The 24,150-nt window shown below is 41.9% G+C and overlaps 2 protein-coding genes across 4 annotated transcripts in view; one reads left to right on the top strand and one right to left on the bottom strand.

Moving 5' to 3' along the window:
- Positions 1 to 6,350, top strand: part of STAB2 (stabilin 2) — an 84,093-nt gene extending 77,743 nt beyond the window's left edge. Inside the window, exons 65-69 of the mRNA XM_082240307.1 lie at positions 1,402 to 1,551; positions 3,307 to 3,417; positions 4,194 to 4,316; positions 4,738 to 4,854; positions 5,496 to 6,350. Of these exons, the coding sequence (XP_082096433.1) occupies positions 1,402 to 1,551; positions 3,307 to 3,417; positions 4,194 to 4,316; positions 4,738 to 4,854; positions 5,496 to 5,546 (552 nt within the window). The 3' untranslated portion in view covers positions 5,547 to 6,350. The remainder of the gene's footprint in view (positions 1 to 1,401; positions 1,552 to 3,306; positions 3,418 to 4,193; positions 4,317 to 4,737; positions 4,855 to 5,495) is intronic.
- A 1,522-nt stretch (positions 6,351 to 7,872) lies between these two features.
- Positions 7,873 to 24,150, bottom strand: part of NT5DC3 (5'-nucleotidase domain containing 3) — a 45,647-nt gene continuing 29,369 nt past the window's right edge. For 2 of the 3 annotated variants that reach the window (XM_082240542.1, XM_082240543.1), the window contains exons 5-14: positions 24,016 to 24,106; positions 22,984 to 23,121; positions 21,637 to 21,697; positions 19,578 to 19,680; positions 19,352 to 19,453; positions 17,904 to 17,985; positions 17,132 to 17,218; positions 14,211 to 14,351; positions 13,469 to 13,533; positions 7,873 to 10,901 (exon numbers count right to left, since the gene is read on the bottom strand). In XM_082240542.1, coding sequence (XP_082096668.1) covers positions 10,640 to 10,901; positions 13,469 to 13,533; positions 14,211 to 14,351; positions 17,132 to 17,218; positions 17,904 to 17,985; positions 19,352 to 19,453; positions 19,578 to 19,680; positions 21,637 to 21,697; positions 22,984 to 23,121; positions 24,016 to 24,106 — 1,132 coding nt within the window. In that variant the 3' untranslated portion in view covers positions 7,873 to 10,639. The remainder of the gene's footprint in view (positions 10,902 to 13,468; positions 13,534 to 14,210; positions 14,352 to 17,131; positions 17,219 to 17,903; positions 17,986 to 19,351; positions 19,454 to 19,577; positions 19,681 to 21,636; positions 21,698 to 22,983; positions 23,122 to 24,015; positions 24,107 to 24,150) is intronic. The other variant, XM_082240541.1, reaches the window with a different exon arrangement.

Below are 24,150 nucleotides of genomic sequence, written 5' to 3'. Positions count from 1 at the left end.
ACCTTATTTATTAAGTTGCATGGTGGTAAGATTTAGGCAAGCCTTTTCACTTACCAGATTTAATGCCCTTCCTTAGGCATGTCCAAAGTCTGGCCCCTAAGGCAGTTTCTTTCCTGTGGAAATTTCCTTTAAAAAGCTGTACAACTTTGGTGAAAAATCCCCCCCCCCAAAAAAAACTCAACAACAACTTCAATCCTAAAAAAACCCCAGCAACTTTGGTCGGCCCTCACGCATGTTCACTTCATCAAATCTGGCCCTCTTTGAAAAAAGTTTGGATACTCCTGCACAAGATCTATCGATGGAGCATAGGACAGGAATTCCTGCTGCAGAACATAAATATCTGTGAGGGTCGGAGGAAATAGAAAATCTGATCCATTTTTTAAATGCATTATTTACATTTTTACCCATGCAAGTCTCTTGGTTTTTATGTTGGTTTTCTGTTAGCAGATACCAGGTCTTACATTACAGAAAAAGCAACTACGTTTTTGGCTGCCATTATTAAAACACATAGCAAACTGACAGAGTGATATATCTGTATCTACATATATTATCCTGAGTCAATAGCAAATTATCTAAAGCATGAATGTCGCTCTGGTTAACTCTGAAGACTTTGTGTAATTGCTTTGCTATGTACTATATAAAAACAATGAAGTTGAATTGAAAATGTCTCTGTGAACAAAAACCCATTCCTTGCTGCACACATCACCCGTGAGAATGATGGAATGGGCCAGGATTTTCCATGGTGGCCATTTTCCTAGTTTAAAATACAGTAGTACCTCGGGTTACATACGCTTCAGGTTACATACACTTCAGGTTACAGACTCCGCTAACCAAGAAATAGTGCTTCAGGTTAAGAACTTTGCTTCAGGATGAGAACAGAAATTGTGTGGCGGTGGCACAGAGGCAACAGGAGGCCCCATTAGCTAAAGTGGTGCTTCAGGTTAAGTACAGTTTCAGGTTAAGTACGGACCTCCGGAACAAATTAAGTACTTAACCCGAGGTACCACTGTAATAGGCATTCCAAGGTAGGCTTTTATTTTCTTTAGGCTAAGGCAGGGATGATAAACCTGTGGCCCTCCAGACACAGCTGGACTCCAAACTCCCATCAGTCCCAGCCAACATGATCAGTTGTTAAGGATGATGGGAGTCCAACAACATCTAGAGGACGACAGCTTCTTCATCTGTGGACTAGGCGATGATGGTTCTCGTTTAAGAATAGTAGCAAGTTATTTTTGTTTTGTTTGTATTTTGATGCAATTGTATTCTATGGAATGTCTTGGCATCAAACAACTCTTTAATGTTTAAAAGCTGGGTCATGTCATGTGAATTGAGCAAGTTCTAGAAAATCCATTTAGTGTTTCTGTTAATTGGTATTACTGTATGTTGGGTTGCTGCCTTCAGACACTTTCCGGAAGAGACATTGAATATCATTTATCCAACACTGGCGCGTTCTATTATGAAGATTTGACCAATGGAAGTACCCTTCAAACCAGAATAGGGGAAAAACTGTTAATTACACACACTGGAGGCCAGATTTCTGCAGCTAAAGAGGTGAGTGCTTTGTACGTGTGTGTGTGTGTGTGTGTGTGTGTGTGTGTGTGTGTGTGTTTTCATAGGAGCATGTCTGGTTCATACATTTCCTTTACCGTGTTGTTTTAATGGAATTGTTCTGTGGCATGTTTTAATTATGCATGTTTATATTTTAATGTTTAAACAACTGGTTTTTATACCTTGTAACCCTGCCTAAAAGCCTATTTTGGCTGTAAGCAGTATATTTAATTACTTAATAAATTAATGTACTTAAATATTAATAAACTGCATTTTCATAAAAATACAATGTTCCAGGAAAACATCAGGGGGGGAATCCATAAATTCTGCTTGGTTATGTTTTTTTTAAAAAAAATCACATTTCAAAGCCTTGTCTAAATAACATTGTTTCTAGGCAATGTCTAAAAGAAGGCAGGAGTGATTCCTGCCAAACTTACAATTAATATTATTTTCCCAAGGGCTGGAACTCTGTGAGGTATAGAAGTGTTGCAGTCCTCTTCCTTCCACCTGGAATATAGTGCTTTATTCACATCATCCTCCCCGCTCAAATCAAAACAGGTTGAGTTTTTCATTCCTGCATGAATAACTCAGCCTGTTTTGATTTGAGTGGGGAGGATGATGTGAATAAAGCACTGTTGAGTATCATAGACAGGGAACTACAATGGCCAGGATTGGCTAATGATTCACAAGTAGGTGGGCTGTAGGTCAGGGGTCATTTCCAGACCCTACTACATGCAAATCTCCTTGTTATGTGTGAACCAGGTTACGAATGCACAACATGTAGGCTGAACAAAAGAATACTTCCTTGGCTACTATGAAATCCATGCCATAGGGTGAAATGCCTCCAGGCCAGATTTTGGGAGAGCGGTTTCGAAGAGTGGGATGACCCTGCCGTAAGCGCAGTAGCAGCTGCTGCTTGTGCATGGACAGTACTGGATATCACCCATATTTTAGCAATACATTGATTACAATCAGAATATTATTTCAGATATATTGTTTTGCCTGGAAATATACAGTGGTACCTTAGGTTACAAACACTTTGGGTTACAGACTCTGCTAACCCAGAAATAGTACCTCAGGTTAAGAACTTTACCTCAGGATGAGAACAGAAATCACACACCGGTGGCATGGGAGGCCCCATTAGCTAAAGCAGTACCTCAGGTTAAGAATGGTTTCAGGTTAAGAACGGACATTCGGAACGAATTAAGTTCGTAACCAGAGGTACCACTGTATATGAAATCAATCAAAAGGTGGTGGCTTCAGTCTTTGGTAGTATCTAGTGTTGGGTAGACACGAAGGGAGCCAAAGGTTAACACACATTCCTAGGAAACTTGGTAATTACAATCTACTAACTTATAAGTACCATAGTTGTCATATTATAATAACAAACATACCATATCAGGATTGAGCAAGTAAAGTTACCCAATGAGATGGAAAGAATGTGACATTAGTTCAGCAAGAGATTATATCTGCCTAAAACTAAAATGTAGCTGAAGCAAATTCCCTGTTAAGAGAGGCTAGATTCCACCTCCTCCAGCCAGCTGCTTCCAGTAACTCTCGCCAAAGAAGAATTGAGGTTTCCTTGGGCTGATGTCCAATAACACACTAAAATAAGGGGCTGAGTTCTTCAGCCATGAGCGGGATTGTATGAGAAGGATCTAAGCACTAAGAAATAAACTCCAGCTGTGTTTTGAAGAAACTTAGAAAGGTCAGACAAGTATTTGTCAAGTTGCCATTTGGTTTGCTTTTTCTTTTTAGGTGGAAAAACGGTATGTGGCTGGGCAAGCTATCCTCGAATGGGACATCGTTGCTTCCAATGGGGTCATCCATGTCATCACAGCACCTCTGAAGGCTCCTCCTGTGCCCCATGTAAGTCTTGTGCAACTGGTCTCTTTTGTTAACTCACTTGCTGGTCGACTGGAAAACTGAACAAATAGTTCCACGTCTTCTTTGGAAACAGATATGAGCTTTGATAAGAGTGCATACAGATGTCCATAGCTTCAGCAGGGAGCCTGCTACAAAAGTGCACTCACTTTATTTGGTGCACGTAATGGTTTCTCTCCCAGATGGATCTCAGGGAAAATGGTCCCACACCCTGCTACTCGCCTGGGTAATTTGCAGCAGAATATGGATTTCCACTGCACTTTGGCTGGCCGTCGTATCATTCACAAAGCGATTCCTCATCCTTTGTGAAGCAGGACAGCTTACTACGGTCTTGACCCCTTCATGCATTTGTTAGACTTAAGCATGTTGGCTGTACCCACTGATAATGCAGTCCCCCAAGTACCTGCCCATTGCCTCATGTGGCCTTGGGAGAGGAAGGAAGGTTGCCCACCTCAAAAGGCATAAACACACCAATTGAGGATACTATTTATTGAAGGTGGGCTCTAGTTTATAAAAACGTTTGCCACAATAAATTTGGGAAACTCTGAAGTACCACAATACATGCTGTTGTGTTCTTTACAACTAACAGGATTATCCATATTCCAATGCTTTATACATAACAAGATTACTTAAACAACATGTAGCATCCAGTAACAGCTTTACCTTAGTCCCAAAAGCAGCTTCTTATCAGGCTTCCAAGGGGAGGGTAGCTGGAAACTCCCTTCCTAAAGCATTGGTTTTCCTTTGCTGTCTTCACTTAGGCCTCTCTACATCCCGGAATTGGAATATTCTTTGCAGTCCTCCTGGTCATAGGGATCATTGCTCTAATCGGATATTCATACTTCAGATTTAAGCAGGGAACCATTCGTTTCCCATATTTCAAGGTAAGAAACCAATGCAAATGTAAGTTGACCTTCATAGCTACCGCCTTTTCCTGAATTTTGACACAAGTTTTTAATTAGTGGCAATTGAAAATGTAGAAATTGTCCCCTGCCCAAACACAATTGCTGTAAATGCTGCACCTTTGATCATGAAAAAGAATCATGACTAGTTTGCTTCCCTTTAATGTAACTATTTTCAGAAAAGGAAGACACAAAAGCAGAGTTCTCCCGCTATTTCCCATTATGAACAGGATTTGGGCATCTTCATTTTGTTACCACCTTGGCCTGCTTCAGACATTATAGGCAAGCCATTGTTGTGAACATTATGAATGTTTGCTAGAAGCACTTGTAAAAATATCCTATGACTTCTGAATTCCTCAGTTTATCTGTGAAACAAACTTGTTCACTTACTTATTTAAAACAGCAAAAGGATGATATTGATGTGACCACACTGGACAGAGCACCGTCTTCAAACATCTCAAACCCTAACTATGAAAGCTCCACAACTTCAGCACCAGACTCTTCTTATGATCCATTTTCTGTAAGTTTTCATTTTGATTTCGATAAGATATCAACGGAACTATGCACTTGAGCTTCTTCTGAAAAAGCGAGAGCATGTAATATGTTGCAGCACCCGTTTTGGTGACGACAGGAGCTATGTCAATTTACCATGATTTATTTTTAATGTCTCTTGCTATATCAGTGTCTCTGTATGCAAGTCTTAGCTGAATGAAGGGCTTGCTCAGACAAGCAGGGATTCCACTTCTCTCTGGGAACACCAGACAGAGACTTTCCCAATCTGAGACCCTCCAGGAGCAGGGCTTTTTTTCAGCTGGAATTGAATTTTGCATAAATGAGATACTACTGCACAGCCAGTCCCCACTCACTGGATAACCAAACACTATCTTTGCCTAATCCTACCTCACAAGATTGTTGTGAGCTGGAAAGCAATATATGCCACCCCAAGATCTTTGGAGAAATCATGAGGTGAAAATTGCATTCATAAACAAATGCTTTGTTGTACTGATTTTACAGGATGTCAGTAGCAAAATTTATGCCAAAAATGAATACTGTTATTGTAACCCATTCTTCTTTTTTGTATTTTATATAGGGAATTGCTTTGTAAATTAGTATTAAATTTGTATATAACTACAACATATAAATTGTAGGTTGTTTTTTTAGGTTTCTGATGAACAGCAACTGGTGAGCAGTGGTCCCCAGGATGAGATCTGATGCCTGAATGTGGAGATAAAATAAGCAGCTTTTCAGCTAAAGCAATGTGAAGATACAAGGAAATGCCATGAATTGTCTGGCTTTAGGGAGGGACGTTTGAAGACTATGGTAAATTCTCAGCAAAGTTGCTGAAGGCAATTCGGTTTCTTTCAACGCTGTTTTACTATTATATTGTACAGTTTCTGCTTTCCTGACATCCAGTTGTTCTTCAGGGTTTTCTACTGTTCTGCTTTTAACTCATAATTTTCATGGGGAAAGGAGTGCTCCTTATCATATGCTGCAGATATAGTTAGCTATACATTTAAAAAACAAAATAATGCATAAACGTGAACATGGGATTGCTGACTTTGCTCGACTGAAATTTGCTCTTGTAGGGGGCCCTTCGTAAGAATTTTCTGCTTTTAAAAAAGTTTATTCAGATACATTTCATTGCAAAAAGTGGCTTCTAATTTCAGCACCATTCTGTCCAGGCAAAGAGTTACTGAGGGCTTATGTTCCTTTTATTTAACTTTTTTTTTTTTTTTGCAGGTTCTGGTGATTTTATTACTTCCTGATGGATCAGTGAATTATTAGTCTGATTGCCCCACTGTCAGTTTCCATGGAAGCAGGCTTTAATTAAATCTTCCTTCTTCCAAGAAGCACTATTTTGCTATAAAAGTAAATAGAGAATGCAAGAAAATTGGCAATTAAGACCTCTACACTACAGAAACAGACATTGGGGTAACAGAGATAGGACACTGGTGCCTTCTCCCTTTGCATCCCATGCTCAGGAGGCAGCAATACAGTGGTGCCCCGCAAGATGAATGCCTCGCAAGACAGAAAACCCGCTAGACGAAAGGGTTTTCCGTTTTTGAGCTGCTTCGCTAGACGATTTTTCCTATGGGCTTACTTTGCAAGACGAAAACGTCTTGCGAGTGTTCCGATTTTTTTCCGCTCCCCCCCAAGCCGCTAATAGCCTTTTAGCCGCTAATCCACTAAGCCTTTAATAGCTGCTAAGCCTTTAATAGCCGCTAAACCTCTAATAGCGCTAATCCGCTAAGCTGCTAATAGGGTTGCTTCGCAAGACGAAAAAAAACGCTAGGCGAAGAGACTTGCGGAACGGATTAATTTCGTCTTGCGAGGCACCACTGTACAGGCTAAATCTAGGATTAAACTTTTAATTAAGATTGTTAAGAGATTTTTCTTACGGTTAAAGCAATTGCTGGATAATGTAGAGCAACAGCAAGTGCAGAACCTCTTTAACTGTAGAGAGGCGACACAAGGGTAGAAGCACCCACACTAAGTATCCTAATTCGTTCAGAAGCGAATGAAAGGATTGACTAAATCCAGCCCTTACCTATGGCTGTTAAGAGAGAGTGGGGCATTTATATGAACTGAGAATTGATTCTCTCTCGAAGTCACAAATTACTGAGGAAGGCTACTGAAAATGTGAACGCTAGCATTCTATTTGCAAGACTGCACAGTAAATCCAAAGCTTAGCAAGAGCAATGCTACTTCCTCTTTTGTTCCGATCCCACCCAATTATGAAGCTCACTGAATGGCATTGTGACTTTGCTAGCTCTTAAGAGCTGTTGGGAAGCTTAAAAAGAGGAATGAAGAACCTTGTACTCCTTGAAAGAAGTGTAGGATATATAATTACAATAAATAAATTGTAAAATACTGTACATTGTGTCTGCTATTAAGTGACTAACGCCTCTGATTTCGGAGAAGAATTCCGGCGAAACTTTCTGCTACTGGAAAGCAGTGCTATAAAAAGAAGAATACAGGTGTCTCCCCACTTACATGCTTTTGACTCATGTGCGGCACCAGGAAATAATTCGAACTAAACTTCAAAAGGGGCAAAAACCGCCTGAAAAACAGTGGGTAAATGGCTAGTGGTCTACCTCTGAATTACAGCCACTTCAGGGTATGGTTCTACCCCCTCCCTGTTTCCACATCATCCTCCAGTGATGAAGAAAACAGAGCCACCGTTGCCACCATTCATGCCAGTCTGGTAAGTACTGCTGGTCTTTTTCAAGGGTTTCCGGAAGGTGTTTACAGGCTTTCTAGGTGGTGCTCCTCACTATATGTGATTTCATGTATACATGTGGTACCCAGGAACAGAACCCCCATATAAGTGGGGAGACACCTGTACTGAACAGGGTGGGTAAGGATCTTAAGCAGGTTCCCTGTGGATGTAACTATCACATCTTGTAGACTTCTAGTCTAAAATTCAGAGGGTCGTGTGTAATTGCCACCATTTCTCTTCAAAGACAGTTTCATGCTTCTGGAGGCTTTTCTATTTCAGATAAATTTTTAAAACCAACAATTACGACTTCCAGACTAATTATAATCTTAATGAATGTGACAAGACATTTATTGCATGATGTTGTACCAGAGACATTTTGGGATACAAAAAAGAACAATTATCTGGCAATTTCTATTTTTGGGGAAGTCAGTTTGTCAAGAAGTAAACTACTGACCTCCTTTTTGGTATTCAGATACTGACAAAATTCCACATGGCTACGATATCAGAAGTTGTGGGTGCTACAATAAGTGATTACAGTGCTTTTAAATAACATCAGTAACATAAATGAGCAAATGTTAGTTTGCAGCTGGTTAGGCCCCAATCACTTCACATGCAAGATCATTTTACAATATACGACATTATGTAGCAGCAAATCAGCACCAGTTAATATACTTTCTATACAAAGAAATAAAAGTAATCTGCAATAGAAGTAGTTTTATACAAAGCGATTTTGTACAAAAATTCTGTGTGGAGAAGGAGTACACAACACTGGATAGTGTTCTCATAAACCCTTAAAACACTTTCTGCCATAATTTTCTAGAATACAAACTAATTCCATTCTTTAACATCTTATACAAATACAGTCTTTTAAAGGGGCTTTGGAAGCCTAGAATATTAGATGCATTTCAACTAACACCAAGTCTTGGTTATGCTTTAACAATCAAGTCCAATCCCTTGGATTTTCTGTTTAAAGGGCTTTTCCCTCTTCTTTAAAAGCAATAAAACAGAGGCGACTGTTCTGATAAAGCTTTACCAATGACTCAGCCGAGTTTCATCCACTCTAGCACAGAGCATTAAGGTGGTCAGTGGCAGTTATGCATTCCAAGTATAACATTTACAGGCAGAAAAACATCCCCGCCAACATCACCAAGAGACAAGCTCAAGCCCCTCCGCGTAAGATGGCAATTAGGCGATATGGCCAGCACATCATAAGAACACAGGAAGCTGCCTAATACCAAGTCTGATCAGTGGTGTTGGCAGTGGCTAGCAGTGGCTCTCCATTGTCCCAGGTAGGGACCTTTCTTAAACCCCTAACTGGGATTTGGCAGGATTTGAACCTGGGGGTTGTATGCCTGCATGCAAAGTAGATGCTCTGCCACTAAGCCACAGCCTCTCCACTCCTCAGAAAACTAAGTAAGTCTGCACTGATGCAAAAACAATTATAAAAAGTAGGGGAAATATTTAATACCAATAAGGGAGCTCCTTGATGCCTTAGGGGATCACTGTGAAGAGACACCAAAAACAAAGCTTGATATCTGAACACGTCTATAGGATCGTCCATGTGAACATAGCTCTCACACAAAATGGGCTTCATTTGCCCTTCAAGATATCAGCACATCATCCAATCCAATTGGTTAAATTCGCACTGCACTGCATTCACGTGATCCAGCCATTCAGGGATCATGTCAATGCAATTGAAAATGGGGGGAAATGGTGCCAAAGCAATAAAGGGAGGAGAAGAGATCCACACCCCACCCCAAAGCCATAGCTTTCAAAGCAAAGAGGAAAATTAAAAACTTCAGCTCGGCATTGCTTAGAAGTCTGTTTCAATGAACTGAAATCCCAGACCATATTGAGTTATGCAAGCAGGCAGTTCTTAAGCAACACAGAGAATTAGAACAATGCAATTAAAAGCCTCTCACGTACATATAGAATGTATACAAACTAGTAACACACACACACTTTACCTGACCAGCATTGGGGGGACCAAATTATTTCCTAAAAATAAAGAGAACAATTCTTTCTATATTTTGAAGAACTTCAGCAAACAAAATACATGACTTCTAAAAATAAAAAAGGAAAATTGTTGCAAGGCACCCTTCCACAACCTGGAGCTCTAGAATCCAGATGGTGATGGACCTCAAACTCCTATCCATCCTTGACCACCGGCTCTGCTAGTGGGAGTTGGGAGTTAAACAATGTCTGGAGGGCACCAGGTTGGGGAAGGCTGTTTTAAGCTGCCAGCATGGCCAGTGGTCAAGGATGATGGGAGCTGCATTCCAACGACAGCCATTTGGAAGGGAACCTAAGTTGCACATTTGGACTCCAATCTAGCTTGCACACAGCTGGTTACATAGCAACTACTGGCTCCAGGTAGGGAGGGTTTGTCCTCCATGTGAATCAACCCAGCCAAGTCCAGTAGGACTCAGATGAGCATTCAGATGCACATCTGCATAGAGACACCTAATTCTGCATGCAGATGATCTCTGCAAACACATTCTGAAAGTTGTAAATTAAATTTAGGTTTGTAAGTATGGCACACGTTTAAACTTTTCCCCTGCTTGGAAGCAGCGGTAGGGAGAACACAAGATTTCTTACCCCCTCATAGCTTCAAAACTTATTGAAATTTTATATTTCTTTCTCCAACTAGAAGAAAACTAGCTACAATTTAAGATAAAACCAGATTCAAACACGTCCAGAATCCAAAGTGATGCTCATCTGGTAAAAGTACACCAGAGTAATATATCAGGCTGCATGTCATACAACTAGAAATATCTTAAATTGCTGTTTTATGTGCAAATAATTCTTTTTCAGCAAATATTCAGCTGGGGGAAGGGATCTATTTTCTATTAGTGCAACATGACCTATCAGCTCTCACTAAAGTCAAGAAAGGAGACCTAAATAGAAATATTTGCTCTATAATCATATACACTAATAGTTACTACAGCTATTATAGAAGAGATAATTGCTTTTAAAGATACATTCATGTTACGATAAATACACTTTGCTCTACTGAGACAGTGGAAGAGGGGAGGAAGGTGGTAAAGGTTTGTCATTATAAAAACCAAGGGAGAGAAAAGAAAACTTATTTGATTTGAATCATCTCTTGCAGAAATGGTATTCTGAATGTACCAGTGCACAGTTGGTCCGACCATGTCGGGAGTTCATGCTGCAAAGGAGTCCTCCTTGGATAAAATGTGTAGTCGTGGTCATAGTTCAAAAGGCAACTCAAGGATGCCATGTAAATATCAGCAAAGCGAGACAAGCGTCTTAAAAAATAGGTTGGGTTCTGGTCAGTCCTGAATAAGCTTCCAAACTGAGAATTGAAGAAGTTCCTGGTTGTTTCTCTGGGAGGGGTAAGAAAGATACGCATTCTTAGAATTGTCAACCCCTTAAGGGAAACCAAGCTTTCCAAAGTGCTTAACAAAGATTCTTTCTTTCCCCAGTTAAAACCAGTTTATTTATTTATTTAAACAAGGTACCTTGCTATTTTGTTAACTGAAAGTCACCTTCAGAAAGCATTAGTTTCATCTTGCTTCACAGATATCAAAGAATCACAGAGTTGGAAGGGATCCTGGGGGTCATCTAGTCCAACCCAGGAGGAATATGCACCTGCCCCATATGGGGGTCGAACCTGCAACCTTGGCATTATCAGCACCAGTCTCTAACCAACTTTGCTGACTTCTAAGACAGAAAATCCAGGGGAGGAAACTTCGTCAACTCTTTCCCCTCTGCTTTTTGCAATGTCTTTAGAATGTGCTCCGGACAAAGATTGCATTTATTTGTTAGTTTAACTTATGTACAGTGGTACCTCAGGTTACAAACTCCGCTAACCTGGAAGTAATACCTCAGAACTTTGCCCCAGGATGAGAATGGAAATTGCATGGCGGCAGCAGTGGGAGGCCCCATAAGTGAAAGCGCGCCTCTGGTTAAGAACTGTTTCGGGTTAAGAGCGGACCTCCAGAACGAATTAAGTTTGTAACCCGAGGTACCACTGTACTGCCTATTCAGTACAGCTCTCAAGATGGTTTGCAAACCCATTTCCAATAATAAAAGAACATTCAAACTATTAAGCCAACTATAAATAATGCAAACAGCTAAAAAAACCCCAAAACTAAACCAACCAAGGCATAGCTAGTAAAACTATCTGAAACCAATAGGGAGATAATTTGGTGCAAGTATCTAAAAGCACCCATCGTGATGAAAAGGAAAGTAAAATAGGAGGTGGGAAGATCAGGGAAAACTACAAATGGCTAAATGTCATATATAGTTTGGCCCCTGGAATCACAGTCACAGGGATAAGACTAAACATCAAAAGCTCATTGATTCACAGCAAGACCTCGAAGACATATGCAGTGTCCTGCTATTGTACCTCTGACCCGCATACTTCTCTTGTAACCCATATTAATTTGGTCATTCCTTCTGCTTATCCCTGTTGACAGTGTCAGTCAATGCTGGGGTTTAAATTGGTGCCAGTTTTAAGTACTGCCAGATTTTTAAAAATATTTTTTAAAGGTCTTAAGTTTCAAGGTCCATGTTCTGAGAAATAATTATTTCCATTATGCTTAAAGTTCTGATGGCCTAAGATGACAAATAATCCTTTCCTATAAAGAACATCCGAGGCAAAAGTTTAGATCAGTTTTTCACCTCAAGTGGTTGGAGGAGAAAAGGGAAGTATTTGGTGGAAATGTTTTGTGAAAAGACAACAAAGAACTCAAAGTGTGTGCTACAGTATTGCATCAGGGCACCTGTGACTTCCCAGAGTAAGCATGTGATTGTTGTGGGGAGGAGAGAAGCAGCAATAGGTGCATTCTCTAGTTTTGTGTTATGTCACACCCCATGGCAGCCATTTTGTGACTGGTACCTATAGCACTCTCAAAATTCAGTATGTGCCCACTGGTTCAAAATGGCTACCAACCACATCCTGCAGGGTTGCATTTGGACATATTCAGCTACCGTATTTTTCGCCCCATAGGACGCACCGGCCCATAAGGTGCACCTAGTTTTTTGGGGGGGGGAATAAAGGGGGGAATTATTTCCCCCCCAGGCGCGGGGCTGGGGCGGGGGAAGTCTGAGCTTCCCTGGACCCCAGCCACCAGAACAGGCAGCTCTCCGCAAGCCGTGGGAGCCCAACGCCGGGCTCCCACGGCTTGCGGACAGCTGCGTGAAGCTTGAAGCCTGGGCGCGCTGAGCTCAACGTGCCCAGGCTTCGGCATGCAGGCAACTCTCCACAAGCGGTGGGAGCCCAGTGCTGGGCTCCCACCGCTTGCGGAGAGCTGTGTGAAGCCTGGAGAGTCTGAGAGCGATGGCAAAGTTGCGCGCAGCTTCGCCATCGCTCTCGGAGCTTGTGGGATGGGGGCAGGGGAAGCCTGAGCTTCCCCAGCCCCCAGAATGGGTCCGAGAGCGATGGCGAGTTTGCGCGCAACCTCGCCACCGCTCCTGGAGCTTGCTGGGCTGGGGGGATAGCTTCCTGAAGCCTGGAGAGCGAGAGGGGTCGGTGCGCACCGACCCCTCTCGCTCTCCAGGCTTCAGCGAAAACCTGCATTCGCCCCATAGGAAGCACACACATTTCCCCTTCATTTTTGGAGGGGGGAAAGTGTGTCCTATAGGGCGAAAAATACAGTAATTAGAGGATTAAAGCCATCCATGAGTCCCATCTCCCCATTGCTTCATAACCTTGATCACAAAATGATGCTCCTGATTATATTTTGCAAGACAGTACAAAAAAGGAAACCCTGTTTCCCCAACAGCCAGATTTGGTATCCAATGGTGTTGAATACTCTGTTGTATCTACTACTATTAAGAAAGGTAACGGGAAAACACAGCAAACTGGGCACTGTCGTACATTGCTAAAAGCTTGTATCTGGATTTGCATTTTCAAATCTTGAAACACATTACCATTGTTAATGCTTACCTCATTTCCTTTCTTTCCTTCTTCCACTCGTGTAAAATCAGCTGAGAGTCTGGATCCCTGTGAACCTGAAATGATAACAGGCAACCTTGTAAGTTCTTAACACAGACTCATTAACAGGAAAAGGACATGAGTATATTGTAGTGTAATCATGTCTGCACACCATTAAGAAATTTGACACAGGGGGAGAAACATGAACAAGATAAGAGCTGTGGCTTTTTAACTTGTCAGCACAAAGCTAATGTACTGTGAAGGAGCAGGGGATTGTATCTGCCAGTGGAACAGGGAGGAAAGCTGTTTTCAGCCACCACCCACTAACCTGACAGCACCCCCTTGCCTCCCCCTAAACCAGCTCTGCAAGGTCTCCCAACCCTGGGAGTGGGAGGAAGAATTGCCAAAAATTGTTTCCCTCATCTGACTTGAAAGCCTTGCTGTCAGCTGTGTGACACCAATTGATGAAACCCATTACTTAATGCTTTTAACAAAGCCACAGAATTTTTACAGGGTTGTAGGGGAAGAATACAATTGCTTTTGAGTGCAAGAATATTTGTATGAAGACGTCCGTGTGTCTATAAGAGACAGCAGGAGAAACAGACTTAAACACAAAAACAGCTTTTCATCAGAAATTTTATTTAAGTTCTGATGACACATATTTCTGCCCATTTTTAAATTACACTGGCAACACCGGAAACGCTAGAGGAATTTGTAGAAAGGGCTGGAGGCAGCTAGAATGAGCACAACAAACCTGCATGTGTTCCAGTAATCCAGTGAGAGTCTGAAGCCAGGTCATGGTCTGAATGTATTGCTCTGTGTTCATGATCTTAATCTCCGTCCGTAACTCCGGAATAATTGCACCTGTTCGCCAGCCATGCTTTAAGGTCAAATCCTATTTTGCCAGCCAGGATTACAAGACACAAAAGTGTTAGTGTTAAAACGATTCAATGTGTACTTTCTACTCTTTCATCCTAAAGGCCATTTGTAAGATAATTCTTGCTTATACATAAGCAGCAATTACAAGCTAAGTGGATCAGCTGGGCCACTGTACAAATAATTAAGAGGAACAAACTAAGAGGGAATCCATCTGATACCAGGTAGCGGGCTGGAGAGCCCATGGGGTAAACAACACACAGCTGACCAGGAAGAACATTTGTGTCAGGAGAACAGGGAGGCAAACCAATTAGGGGGGAAGTATTCTAACATGTGGAAATGGTAAAATATTAACAGAACCTGCGTTAAGCTGCTTAAACAGGATAGGAAAACTTCTCCTCCTGTTGTAGTAAGGAGCCTGGGCCCAAAAAGAAAAAAAAAAAGACTGGCTGCAGTCCTCTGCAAACTTGGAAGTAATCCCCAAAGAGCAAGCATGCAAAGGATCTAGCTCAGTATTGCCAACAATGACTGGAAGTGGTTCTCCAGGGTTATTCTCAGTTCTAATGTTGATGTTTTATCCTATTATGCACAACACACCCTGGAATCTGCTAGTGCTGCATGGCAGGATAAAAGTGAAATGAGCAGCACTCAGTCATTGCATTTTTACACAGATGATATCCAAGGGACCGTACAGACTCTTTCACTGTCACTGCAGGGGAATAAGCCTGTCTTAAAAAATAAACCCAGCGAAAGACTGGCATTTTTACACTTCACTATTACAAAAGAATCTCTAACAAAAAATAGAGCTTGCTTTATTTTAAAGTTATTCTGGAATACATTTAATTCTCCCAACCCTCTGTATACAGAGTCAATTTTGGGTTAGCCCTGATGTGATAAGCATCCTTCCTAAACAGGAAAAGGGAGGCTTCAGTAATTAAAAACTCAGTGCTAAAACAGCACTTGCAACAGCAAGTCCCTTACTAGCTTCTGTGCCGCTTCTTCCATCATTAGAAGGAAGTACTCAGATCACTGGGCTCCGCTTCTATCAATGGATGTAAAAGCTTCAAGGCGTAGTTTAGCTGTAGCTTGATGAAACACATTGCGTGGGCCCACCAGACAAGTCATTGGTCACATTCCTGGGAACTGCTGGTGCTGGCAGAGAGATTTCCTATGCCATCGGGCCCTTCTGGGCATTAGAGCAGATTTCATATCTTACAGCTACTAAGAAAAGTGGTTTTTCTTTCCCCTTCTGCACCTTCCATGTGATTGGCAGGTGGAAGGATAACTTAACTGCTGGGTGTCAGCCCAACGACTGTGATGGAGTAGTCACAAGGTGTTTCAATTAATCCCTGTTTTAGCACAAATCATGACAGGTCTCTTTGCAACAGGCACTGCCCTCCATCCATGTGTCAATAACAGGCACACTCAAGGACTTTACCAATTGCAGCTGCAAAGCTACCACTCTGTATATCACCTTGACTACCTAGTGGATAAGTGAGTTAAAATGAACACACATAAAAATATCAAACAGTCTGGTGCTGAGGTTCTTATAGAGGCCTACCACATGGTCAGCTGCTAAAACGTGGAGATCTCAAAGCTGGGAACATTCCCAAACCTAAATCCAATTTCTATTGCACAAACTGCTTTGTAATTCCTAACTCATCTTATTTATTGCTATTTTTGGCCTGAGCATTAGTCTGCAAAGCTGTCCTTATCTCTTCCTCGGCCTCATTATTGAGATACATTAAGTAATATTTTAGCCAGCTTACATTTATAGACATGGAAAAGATGTTGTCCTGTTAAGTTTTGAAGTTAGAGAGAGAGAGAGAGAGAGCGCCCATACAAGAGTCCACTGCAAAGTGTAAGAGATCTGAAGTACTCAAAAGGCGAAGTACAATTCTCCACTTAAATATAACAGTAACTCATTTGAACTGCAATTATTCCTGTTTGAGGCCACTGTGCAGAGCCAAACGGTATGAATGTCCCAGAAGACCTGTAAACGCCATCTTGGTAGTCATGATAACCCCAGGACTAATTGGTATTTACTGTGAGAATGAACTCATATGTGCTTATCTGCTTGCACTGAAGTTTGGAAGCCTTAGCTTTTTTTGTTTAGCTAGTTGGGAAAGCCTTTACATACAGCCCAAAAACTTAGCCAAGTGCCCTGCAGCCTTGATCCCAACCATTAAATAAAACTAAGAACTACGTGGAAGGTGCAATAAGAGGCTTATGTTTCCCCGAACAGAAACAAGTAATCCTATCAGGGCTTTACTCACTTCTATGGCAGAAACTTGGCGCATTGGTCTATTTTTTTTCATAAGTTTCCCTGTTTTACAAAATTGTTTTCACAGTACGCAGGTCGTTTCTGTAGACATGACCAGTTTTTATCAAACAAACAAGTAGGGGAGCAAGTTAAAAAGGTAAAGGTAAAGGTACCCCTGCCCGAACGGGCCAGTCTTGACAGACTCTGGGGTTTGTGCGCCCATCTCACTCTATTGGCCGGGGGCCAGCGCTGTCCGGAGACACTTCCGGGTCACGTGGCCAGCGTGACAAAGCTGCATCTGGCGAGCCAGCGCAGCACACGGAACGCCGTTTACCTTCCCGCTGGTAAGCGGTACCTATTTATCTACTTGCACCCGGGGGTGCTTTCGAACTGCTAGGTTGGCAGGCGCTGGGACCGAGCAGCGGGAGCGCATCCCGCCGCGGGGATTCGAACCGCCGACCTTTCGATCGGCAAGCCCTAGGCGCTGAGGCTTTTACCCACAGCGCCACCCGCGTCCCCGGGAGCAAGTTACTTACTGCTAAATCGCTATAAATGTGATCGCCAAAATACAAGACTTTGGAGCCTCTCCAGCCAGTCAGCTTTAGAAACTCATATAAGTTGCCCTACGAAAGAAGGGAGGAAAAGACAAAATTATGAGTCATAAACAGAACCTGGCAACTGTCATGCTGGCAGCATGCCCTCTCCGAGGAAGAGTAAAATCTTTCCTTTTCACATGAAAAGCAGGTGCTAATATTATCAAAAAGAGACACAAGTGGCCTGATAACGAGTTAGATGGAGCAATGGTCTGAGTCTGTATTGTTTAAAATGACTGGCAGGAGTTCTCTCAGCCTTCCTTGGAAGATGCCAGGGATGGAACCCGGAATGTTCTATATGCAAAGCAAGCATCTTCCCACCAGGCTATGGTCCTTTCCCTAGAATAAAATGCACTTTTGCTCTCACATAGCAGCCCCATGGCAAGCTAGGAGGTTTATGCTCCCAACTGTTGCCTATGCTGAAGACTGTCTTGCTCACCTCTTTCTAAAGAAATTACCGAAATCTACAGGGGAAAAATGGCCGCCCACTAGGGAACTCCCTAGTGGGGTCAGTCCCCACAGGGCTGACGATCAGCTGATACAGACAATGAGCGCGCGCGCGCGCACACACACACACACACACACACACACACTTTTCAATGCTGCTGACTAAGGTTGCTCTGGATTTTGTGTATCTTCATCATGATTGTCAGAAGGGTCCAGTTTGACGTGAAAAGGTGAGGAGTATAAATATTTAAACCAACAAAAAACATACCTGTTTGTAAATCTGACCTTTCTGCAGTTGATGGATTTTGTCCCAAAGCAAAACACCTCTCTCATTCACCTTGCGGAAAGGTCTATTTAAAAAATGAGAGAGGGAGTGCACAAAGATCAATGACCCAATAGTATTACTGCCATCACCACTCAATGGAAACAGATACAGACCAGAATATAAGAATAAATTACACTCTCCTGCAGAGTATCCCTGCCTGCCCCCCAAAATAAACAGCTTCAGAAGTGTAGGAATAGTCTTCATTCAGTAAATCTTGTTGAGGCTCAACAACTTACATGTGGATGATCCTGGAAGTCCCTTCCAGTTTTAAATATTGATCATCACTGAGGGAACTGGGTGACCAACCCTTTTGGTAAAAACCAGCAGTAGCCCTGGTGAAGGACTTCAGAAAACCTAGTTCACTGAATACCTGGCTGCTCACCATAGATCTTTAAATCACACAGTGTGACCATAGTAAATTATAAAGCAGCCTGATTTGCAAAGAGGTCAGCTCTTAATCAGATGCCATCAGCTTTTATTACCTAAGTCTTTAAGACTTTTGGATATTAACCACCCATTACGTTCACCTGGCCTCCTGCATCAGCACAGTTCTGTTGGTTTGTTTTTAACTTCTTCTTCTTCTTAAAGTAGACCAGAAGTCCAAAGCATGAGATTAATGCACATTCTAGTGCAACTTTTCTCAAATGGTGGGACAGTAACCAGCCATGGACCTCCATCCACTTTCAGGTGGGCCTCACTGCTACGGCCCACCCAGGGCCTTCTCACTTGCTTCCCCTGCCCCTTGGCCCTTCCATGGCCTTTTGGTTTGACCAATGTCATCAACCATTGCTCCTTGCAATGCATATTGTGTAGGAACACGCAGGAGATGGTTAGACAGAAGCTCACAGGGTTGGAAGGTGAGGGATGAGAAAGACAGGAAAACATGATGGGTGGACATAGGGACTGGCTGAGTGTGAAAAAGAGAAAGGAAGGGGGGAGGAAGGGAGGCGAAAGTGGTGGTCTGAGGGAGAGGAAAAGGAGAAAAAGTGCCCAAGGCCACTTTTGCATCCTCTGTCGCCTTTGCTTCACACATGCATGTACACTCATATCCCCACTCTACCCGAATTCCTGTCAAGCCAAAAAGGCTCTCTTGGCTAATTCTACAGTGTTGTCCACCTGCTCTGCCGTAGAACCACAAATCTGGCCTCAGGGAGCAGGAACTGAAGAGCCAGATATGTGTCTGCAGGAGTGAAAAGGGAAAGAAAGGGCTCCCTCCGCTGAGGGGAAAGAGCCAGCAAAGGTATTAGGAAACTGTGAGAAAGAGGTTAAAAGGTTAATGGTTTTAATCATCATCATCATCATCATCATCATAACTGAGGAACATGGGGGTGAGGGATTTGTTAAAGAACTGAATGTAAAAGGAGAGGATGCTTTTACAGGAAGGGACTCACCTTCTCTTGTCATTGAAAAAGTTTGGCTTGTCAGCCTGGACAATGACAACATCGAAAAGTTCCCTCCAGTCTTTCCCAACGATGTACTTCATGCCTCTGTCTCTGCAAAGAGCAAACCTATTTTTACTGACACAAATATTACTAGCCTGCTTTTTTTAAAAAAAGGAACCATCAACACCCATTGTCGATAGTTTTTGGTTTTGTACGTATGAAGAAATCCACCTACACAAAACTGCTAGGGCTGTTTGTGATGAGGAACATCTTCTTGCCGTGATCTGCCAGCTTTGCAAGCACTGCACGCGTTTGCTCAGCATAACAAATGTACTTCTCTACAGAGAGAAAGGGGAGAAAGACACAAGTTACAAAACCCTAGATTATATTATGTATATATCAAAGGAATGTCTTCAAGCTTGTGTAAATTCTAAGCCTACTCATGTTCCCTCCGTTACACTGTTTTTTGGTTGAGTACAAGCCGTCTGAGAAACACAACGTAAAAAGGTTCGCAATGTAAAGAGCAACAAGAATCCACAGGGTAAATCGGGGATGTGGAACCTTTGGCCATACACACATGCCCCATATGAACTCAGACATAAGGATAGAAGCCTTTATTTGGAAGGTGCCCCCATTTCACACAGAAGGCAACATGATTTGTGTCTCTACTCCTGTGAATGTCCTGTTCTGTTCAAAAGAAGAAGCAAAGGTTAAAATTCTTAAGAAGAGAAACTGCAGCTTGAGCTAATCATCTGGAATCCATGCCCTGTAATTTGAATGCACTTCCCACAATCCCAGAAGGGCCAGCAATAGTGTATATGCTGTGGCCAACGGTTGCTGAAAAATGTTGTTGACATAAAAGTGTTTCTGGGGACCCGCCGAAAGTTCCAAGGATTTGACCCGGCATTAAAAAACTACTTCCAAGAAAAAGCCCTCACTCAAACCCTAAGCTCCTAAATTTGTGGAGATGTGTTATCCCTGGATACCAAAGGTTTATAGCTACACCAGACTGGAAATCCAGACTCCCAAACACCCTGGCATTTTGAAGCCTTTAAAAGGCACATAACATTTCTGAACTGTCTAAACATTTTTAGGAACATCTTGTGCACCATGACTTTAAACTCTAAAGCATCTAAAAGAATATTCCTCATTAAATAAATCTAGCTACCGTGCAAGCCTGATGAATTGTCCTGGTTTGCCACCTTTGCATCTAGAGGGGTGGCAATTTGTTCTGGCTGCTGCCTACATCATGAGGAAAATACAGAGTCTTGCAGAAATGAAGTGCGACTCACGACTCTGGGTGCAAGAGGTCTTATGGCCAGCATGCTCTGGAGAAACAGCACAATCTAGCTTGCTTAGAACAGCAGTAGGCATAGAATCCTACAAAATTCAAGGAGTCCAGACAACCAGTTTTACTGAACCCTGTTTCTCTTCTTAGATTTGGAGAGGGAAGAGGCAGAAAACGACAGAAGTAGCAAAAAGCTGGTGCAAGGGCAAGTTGCATATCCTTATTCTATACTTCCAATTCAAAATCTCAGTGAAATATCCAAAGTGGCAACATCTGTACTTTAACCCCATTTTCTTGTCACTCAGGAACACTGTTCTCTGGTGGCTTACAGGATCTGTAAAATAAATAAATAAAAAGAAGACAACCGCAGCCAGAGATTCACATCTCTTGCTGGGGCACTTTCGAGGAAATATGCACAAGTCCTTCAGAAAATTGCACTTTTCCTCATGAGGCAGGTGTAAATTACTAAAAGGCAAGCTCTGCAGCAAAAGTGTGAAAAGATGTTGTACAAGTGACTGAAATAACTTCTTTGAGGCTTTCTGGAACATCCAAACAAGCTCTTAGAAGCCACACACCATTACAATGCCCACATCCTTGCACATACGGCCACCTTGCCTCACTGAAGATATGGTTCCCACAACACCTGTTGCAGTTCATGTCCAGATAAAGGTAGTTGCCATTACCCCTGACTAAAACAGGAATGAGCAATGTGTGTTTGGGAGGAGATGTCCTTACGTGATGGATGTGGAACCTGTAGCCCTCCAGATGTTGCTGGACCTCCCTGACCATACACCATGTTGGCCAGAGCTGATGGAAATTGCGTCCCAACAACACCTGAAGGGACCATGGCTTTGCCAACGCTGCCCTACATTAGTTCAACAATTCACACCGCACCAGGTGTTTGCAAAAGCACGAAGAACGCCATCTGTTAGAACGAAGATCTGTAAAACATTAATAGTAAGAGGAAAACAAGTTGTTCCTTCATAAAAGCTCTCTTAACACTTACCAATATCTGCTTCAATTGCACTGTACATTATTCCTTTGATGTGAACATCTCTGATAGAGTCCTGTCAAGGAAATTAATGTAGATGAACAGTGAGATCTTTCTCCAAATTTAAATTTATTCAACTGAAAATGGAATATTGGTGAGTGGGACACCTTCCACCCCCAACTTAGAGCACAGTCTTCAATAAGTATTTTGGCTGGCTGCTAGACTACCAAAAGCAGGTGTCAGGAATTGCAAGATATCCAGACACTAGGAATGGGGGTAGCAGAAAAAAACAGGACTAAGGAAATATTTGTTTATTGAATTTATATACTGCCCTATACCCTATATACTCCACTATATCTCAGGATGGTTCACAGAATAAAATCAAAATATAAAACCACAAAATACATAATCAAAAACAAAAACAACAATCCAGTACCCCCCCAAAAACCCCACTTGATATAGGATCCCACTTGAAAATTTCCTCAAATAGTAAAGCTACATACAGTGGTACCTCGAGTTAAGTACTTAATTCATTCCGGAGGTCTGTTCTTAACCTGAAACTGTTCTTAACCTGAAGCACCACTTTAGCTAATGGGGCCTCCTGCTGCTACCACACTGCCAGAGCACGATTTCTGTTCTCATCCTGAAGCAAAGTTCTTAACCCGAGGTACTATTTCTGGGTTAGCGGGGTATGTAACCTGAAGCATATGTAACCCGAAGTACCACTGTACTTTGACACTGGTGTCATCAGGTAGAACTCCTAATTTTGTCTAAGACAAGCCAAATTTTGCATAAAGGGAAGCTGGATTATGTAATACTAAGTTTTACAAACTGTATAAATTGCACAATTCATTTAATTCCATTTATGAATCACTTCTCGTTAAATATCTCAAAGTAATTTCAGAACAGCATATAGCTGTATAGCTGGCTCTCTCTCCAGAATCACTCTCCTAATCACAGGAAACAGTCAAAGCATGGAATGTGGGGAGGCTGGAGGGACCCTGCCATTGATTCTTAGAAATCCTACTCGATACCTTTCCATACTTTTTTAAAAAAGAACTTCTCATACATATTGGGCAATATCTAAAGTTAAACCCATATAAGCCTGCTTTTCTCAATGAGTCTACGCTGAGTATGACCTCATCGCCAATTAAATCCAATAGCCAGAAGAACATTTATAGAAGACTATAAATTGTTTTGTGGGCTGTATAGTTTAGCATAGTGTGCAGTACCCTCCTCATTATAATGAATTTACTGTTTTGGAACTGAAATGTGGTAGCTGGCAAAGAAGGAAATTGGCATATGTATCTGGCAGCATGAAAAAGTCACACGGATGGATGTTAAAATGGGACAACTCAATACCTTTACATCTTTGTAGAGATGAACTGGCTCATAGTCTATATTGTTTTTCAGAAAATACTCATTCACACAAGACAGGAGCGTCATTTCAGGCAAGGAGAAGATATCCATGAACTGCTTCATGGCGTTACCTTGTGAACTCTGCAAACAAGCATACATGTCATAAACCAGTTTTGTAAAGCTTTAGCTTCTGCTACTTGCATTAAGTCTACAGGAAACAGAGGACAGCCACAACAAGACTGCCTCTTAGCTTGGAATGAGTCACATGAGAACATCAGAGAATGATTTTACAACATGCAATGTGTGTGTTTAAGTGTCTTGTGAAAACAGGTTCTGTGCTAGAAAATAAACAATTTCAGCTTAGTGACAGAACACTGGTGAGGATACAATAAAACATCCTTTTTCACATCAGTTTATAGACGGCACTGAACTACCCTCTAAAGATGTAGCCAGAAAAAAATTAAAGGGGGGGGGGTGTCCTAATCACAGGTTACCTACCCATGACATAGTGAATGATGAGGTCTAAACAAACAAACAAAACAAAACCAAGCCATCCTAAATCGGCTACATTTCAAGTAATCTTCTATGTTTCTATTTTACATTTGCATTCCCACAAACCATCTATATGTTAAGGTGGATGTGGCTCGCACCATAAGATTGTATTTCGAAAGCAGCATCCAATTTGATAAGCAACATATTTCAGAATGAGCATTCGACTACATGCACTTCCTTGCGATGCAATGGGTTTAAAAAATATTGTTTCTCCACTCTTGATTTCTGCATGAACAATAATAAAAAGCAGCAGCCATCTCAGTAGAGGAAAACGCCAGTTTGAAAGAGGCAGGTCACTCTTTCCATTGGCTTCCATAACTTGATGACCTAAGTTATGAACTTTCAGCTAACAAGAAATGATCTGTTAGTTATAATAAAGCTACTGAGACATCATTATATATGTCATGGTAATGAGAAGACGTGAGTCTATTATGCCATCATATGGAATTTTTAGTTAAGAGATGTAGTGGCTTGTACTTTTACCTTTCCATAGAAGTCGCTCATCTGTTCCAAGGGGACATGCGACCCATCGTACATGGCAATGACTTCCTCATCCGGGACGACACTCATTCCTCTGGCAACAGCAAGAATAGCTTTAGTGCCAAAGCCAACCAGGTT

The sequence above is a fragment of the Podarcis vaucheri genome, assembly GCF_965113315.1.
Source record: "Podarcis vaucheri genome assembly, chromosome: 10".
Lineage (NCBI taxonomy): Eukaryota > Metazoa > Chordata > Lepidosauria > Squamata > Lacertidae > Podarcis > Podarcis vaucheri.
Note: the sequence above shows the minus strand (reverse complement) of the source record. Positions and strands in the feature narration are given on the sequence as shown.